The following is a 4876-nucleotide window of genomic DNA, read 5'->3' on the forward strand; positions in this document are numbered from 1 at the left end:
CAACATGAAGTTAGGGTTCCAATGCACATTATCCTCTTTATGTGATGCAAGGGGAGAAATGTATTCCTGTCTCAAAGCCCCGAGAAGGGGGAGGAGGAAAGAGTAACCAAGGATGCTTAAAGCGCCGGTTTTAAAACTGTCAGATTCACACCAGGTCTCTGGTTACAGCCACGAAAAGCTAGTGAGAAAATAAAACAAATGAATGTTGTGGGTGATTTTTTTTTAAAAAAGAATAAAGACAACGGTGCAGCATTAAGATGGGAGTGTTGGATTTACCCCAGTTGCTTTTAGGGTGAGGGTTCTGCTCTATCAATCCCAGGAGAGCACCAAGAGGCACAGAAATAGTACTATAGACCAAAATAATAATTAAAAAAAAAGCTTCTTATGTCCTCAGGGTGGAGGTCATGTTAACCTTCGGGTTTTTGCGCTCAGATGTCTGGCTGGAGAATAAAGGGAAATCTGTCCTTCTTCCCCAGTCTCCTGGGCTTCTCCTCTCAAAATAAGGGGTTTCCTGTGAAATATTGCATACGATCTCGGTTTAGTTTCTTTTCTTTCATCCTTCGATTTTGGAACCAAATTTTGACTTGGCGATCTGTGAGATTCAGCATTCTGGACAACTGGAGTCTTTTCTCTTTGTTGATGTAGACGTTGAAGAAAAATTCCCGCTCCAGGACTCTAATCTGCTGCTTGGAATAAGGGCACCTCTTTTTCCGAGATCCCTGGGGGAGTGCTGAAATGGTCAGAGAAAGAAGGAGAGAGGGGGAATGGCAGATGATCCCATTCCAAAAACTTCGCCCACAGCTAGATTGACCATCGTCCCCTGGAAAACTGACTCCTTTCTCTGCCCCCCAGCAACTGCCGGCCTCCCTCCGGATAACTTCGGAGTAGTGGCTTGCAAAGGAAAAGAGCAAGAGCAAAGAAGGAAGGAAGGTTTCCCCTAAGTTATCGCGTTGCTTTCTAAGGCTTAAGTCCCACTGAACTCAATGGGAATTGGTCCCAGGTGAGGACGTGGGTTTTTTTTTGGCTTCTCTGAATGGGAAAGCGATTTGGATGGGCTGAAACGAAGACCGTTTCCTAACTTTTTCCTCTCTTCAGAAGCACCCTTCCCCCCCCATCGGACAGCCCCCCCCCTTTTAACAGCGACTGAGTTCCTTTGTCGGGCTGGGTGCTTTTAAGGGGCCAGAAATGTCTTCGCAGAGCTTCCCAATCTCTTTCCAAGTTCTCCTCCCAAAAAAAGTATCGAAGCCCAAAGAAGCTTTAATGGCTGGAGAAGTTATAAAAGGTGCTTTTTTAAAAAAAAAAGTGCTTATAAAACGGCACCTGAAAAAGCTGAGACTTGACGAACTGATGGATTGTCATCTGCTTGTTTCTCTGTTGCTCTCTGTCGTTGTCTGTCTGTCTCTGTCTGTCTGTCTGTCTGTCTCTGTCTGTCTCTCTCTCCACCTTTCTCGATCTGCGATTCCCTCTATTGAGCCAGGAGGAAGCTAAGAGCCGAGCCACCCTCCACCTTACCTGAGCAGTGGCTTTTCGGAGTGCGGGCCTCCCCCGAGGAGGAATCCGCGTTGCCTTCGTTCCCCGCTTTCTTCTTCGGCCTGGGAAGGTGGGAGCTTGGGCCGCCGGCGGTCCTGGGCGGTGACGGAGGCTTGAGGTCCCCGTTGCTCTCCTGCTCTACCTCGTAAAACTGATCGAAGCCCTGCGGGAGGATGCCGTTCCTGCCTGCGGCGCTATAGAAAGGTGCGGGGTGGGTGCCGCAAAGCTGATCGCTTTTCAGGAGGGCGTCGTTCCTGCTGGCCGGAGGCTGCAGGAAGTCCCGGCTGTGCAAGACCTCCTCGTAGTAACCCGGGCTATAGGCGCTCCGGTAAGCCCATTTGCTGCTCCCACCTCCTCCAACGTAATCGCGGAAGGCGGCGGGCATTTCGCCCGCCGGTTGCAGCTGGCCGGGCAAGGCGGAGGCGTAAGACAAAGCCATCTGACAGGAAGGAGGCGGCTGGGACAAAAACGGGGGCTTGCCGGAGAAATCCGCGGGGGAGAGGTAATAGGCCGCGGGGAGGTAGACGCCGGGGGCCCCGTGGCTGCCGCAGTCGTCCAAGTTACTCATGGCTGCTTCTTCACCTCCGCCGCCGCCGCTGGCTTTGGGCAGAGTGGAAGCTGGCGGAAGCACCAGACAAAAAGCTGAGGTTTTTGGATCTTCCGAAGCCCCATCTAGGTGCCCGCCAGGCTTTGGGTACGAGCCGCCCCGGAGAAGAAGGAAGCAATCCCGCCGCGGGCTGACGCGCAATTCATCTTGATTGATTCCAAGAGGGTGTGTGTGTGTGTGTGTGTGTGTGTGTGTAATTGTGTCACGTGACGAAGGCGATGGAGAAATGCCCTTATATCTACATTGGCCTCTCCTCCACCCCCCACCCCCAGCCCCAGGCCAGCTGCCTGTCTTCCTTGCTTCAAGAGCTCCACACCAAGTCCCCGGCCTCCGCCGTGTCCAACCGCGTTCCGGCTCGCCCTAAAGCGACCATTTCTAGCTCTCGCCCGCTTTTCGTCCCCCTCCGCCCTTCCTTCCCTCTCCTTCGGAAGCAGAAGCGAGGGCGACCTATAGATGGGGCGGCGGGTCACCTGGGCTTGTTAGCATTACCCAGATGCCAAGCAAGGCTAACCAGGCCTTCTCTGCCCGCCCCTCCTTCTCTCTTTAGGAGCACAAGTAGCTCCCGACCAGGCAGCCAGAGAGCCTTTATGGCCAAAAAGGTACCCGCAGGATAATTTTTCCCTCCCCTTCTCGAACCAGCCCCCTAATATCAGATTATGGCATCTTCATCAAAAGTGACAGGCTAGCTTGTTGCTAATCTCTTTCTCCCCTCCCCTTTCCTCGCTTTCTTGCTCTCTCTCTCTCTCTCTCTCTCTCTCTCTCTCTCTCTCTCTCTCTCTCTCTCTCTCTCTCTCTCTCTCTCTCTCTCTCTCTCTCTCTCTCTCTCTCGCTCTCGCTCTCTCTCTCGCTCTTCCTCTGACAGCCTCGCTGGCAAAGGTCCCGGGAGCAGAGTGGGGCTCTTCGCCCACGACTTCACCACGCCTAGGGCGCACTCCCCCTCCCCCCGGTTCTTCCCGCTTTTATTTTTGAAACGGATTCCCCAAATCTCTGTCGGGCGGAAGGACCGTCTTCTCTAGCCTTCCGTTCGATTATTGTCTCACGTAGACCGAGGAGCATGCGCGCCCCGTACACTTTGGTGCAGGGCAACCCACAGAGGAAGGGTGGAGAGTGGGAAAAAAAAAGATGACACCTGGATATCTGCATGATGAAAGGGTTCCGCGTCAGATATTTTAGGTTGGCTGCAAAGGAAGATTCCTTTTTGAGAGTTCAAGGGGCTGTTCGCCGGTCAAGGTCATTCGAGGGAGGAGGAGAACATTCTCCTCCCTTCGGATCTGCTTTTCAGTGGGGAATGCAGGAGCACCTTTTGTTCCCCTTCCATCTCAGTCACGTGCCCTTGAAACAGCCCCTGCTTCTCCACCCTCTGTGCGTTCCTCTTCCCCTTGGGCTGCACAGGGAAGGAAGGAAGGAAGGAAGAAAGAAAAAGAAGAGAAAGAGAAAGAGAAAAAGAAAAAGAAAAAAGAAAGAAAGAAAGAAAGAAGAGAAAGAGAAAGAGAAAAAGAAAGAGAAAGAAAAAAGAAAGAAGAAAGAAAGAAGAGAAAGAGAAAGAGAAAGAGAAAAAGAAAGAGAAAAGAAAGAAAGAAAGAAAGAAAGAAAGAAAGAAAGAAAGAAAGAAAGAAAGAAAGAAAGAAAGAAAGAAAGAAAGAAAGAAAGAAAGAAAGAAAGAGCACAGCCACGGAGAAAACCCCAGCAAGAAGAGACACATTCCACAAGTCAGAATTCAAATGTCTCTATCTGTTTCACTTGCTTGCTTTCCCCACCTAACCTGATTAAGCTGCCATAGTCACGTTTACTTCCAGGATGTTGCTTTGCCTTTCAAGTGAAAAGACATCTTTCTAAACAAGCATCTTTTTAAGGACACCAAGCTGAAAAAGAACTCCAAATGTATTTCTACATCTTCTCTCCACATTGCATCTAATTAAACAACTTAGATCATACTCTAGAAAGCAACTAGCTGCTTCTTTTCTCACCTAACTTGATTAAGCTTCCATAGTCGAGTTTAACTCCAGAATGTTGTTTTGCCTTTCAGATGAAGTACACCTTGCTAAACACACATCTTTAAAATGCATCAAACTGAAAAATAATTCTAAATATTTCTATCTCTTTTCTCCAAATTACATCTAACTAAACAAATTCTATCAGGCTCTAGAAAGCAAACAAGCTGCGATGACTCTAGCAATAACAATCCAAAATATGTGTAACGTTATCCATATTACAATCAAAGGTCACTGTAAAAGGTGGCTAATTGGTGAGAAGGTTTCTTTCGTGGAATATTAGCAGTAAGGAAAAAGGAAAGAGGGAAGGGAAGGGAATTTGTAAACTGTAATAAGGAAAGACAAAAGCCAAGTTATCCTGTAGACAAGTATAACATTCTACGCCAGAAATTATTTGCTAGCAGGGCTAACCGTAGTCTATTTAAAATGTTTTAGTTTAAAAAGTGTTTAAGCAGATAAGCCTGTGAAGCACTGTGTATGTATGTGCGATTATACAATATATTCCTTTACACAATTATACAATACATATCACATAAGCCGCGAGAGGGACAGCAAATAAATTTAATTATTACTATTTCCATGGTTCCACACACCTACCAAGAGATGCCAAAACAAGTGAGCCAACAAGTGTTTTAAGTATTGCATACATAACAATATCTTAGTAATCATATGAAATTAGTTGGAACACATTGCATGCAGACTGGTGATGCCTCTGGCTTCCGCAACAACAAAAACACACACACACACA

The 4876-nt window shown here is 48.1% G+C and overlaps 1 protein-coding gene across 1 annotated transcript; it reads right to left on the reverse strand.

Moving 5' to 3' along the window:
• Positions 1-494: 494 nt before the first annotated feature.
• On the reverse strand, positions 495-2098 carry HOXD11 (homeobox D11; the record flags this gene model as incomplete). Its single annotated transcript, XM_081346935.1, has 2 exons — positions 495-730; positions 1513-2098. The coding sequence occupies 2 exons, from the start codon at positions 2096-2098 to the stop codon at positions 495-497; spliced, it is 822 nt and encodes a 273-aa protein (XP_081203061.1).
• Between the last annotated feature and the right edge of the window lie 2778 nt (positions 2099-4876).

Source organism: Vipera berus, assembly GCF_964194415.1.
Source record: "Vipera berus genome assembly, contig: HAP1_SCAFFOLD_188, whole genome shotgun sequence".
In the NCBI taxonomy this organism is placed as follows: domain Eukaryota; kingdom Metazoa; phylum Chordata; class Lepidosauria; order Squamata; family Viperidae; genus Vipera; species Vipera berus.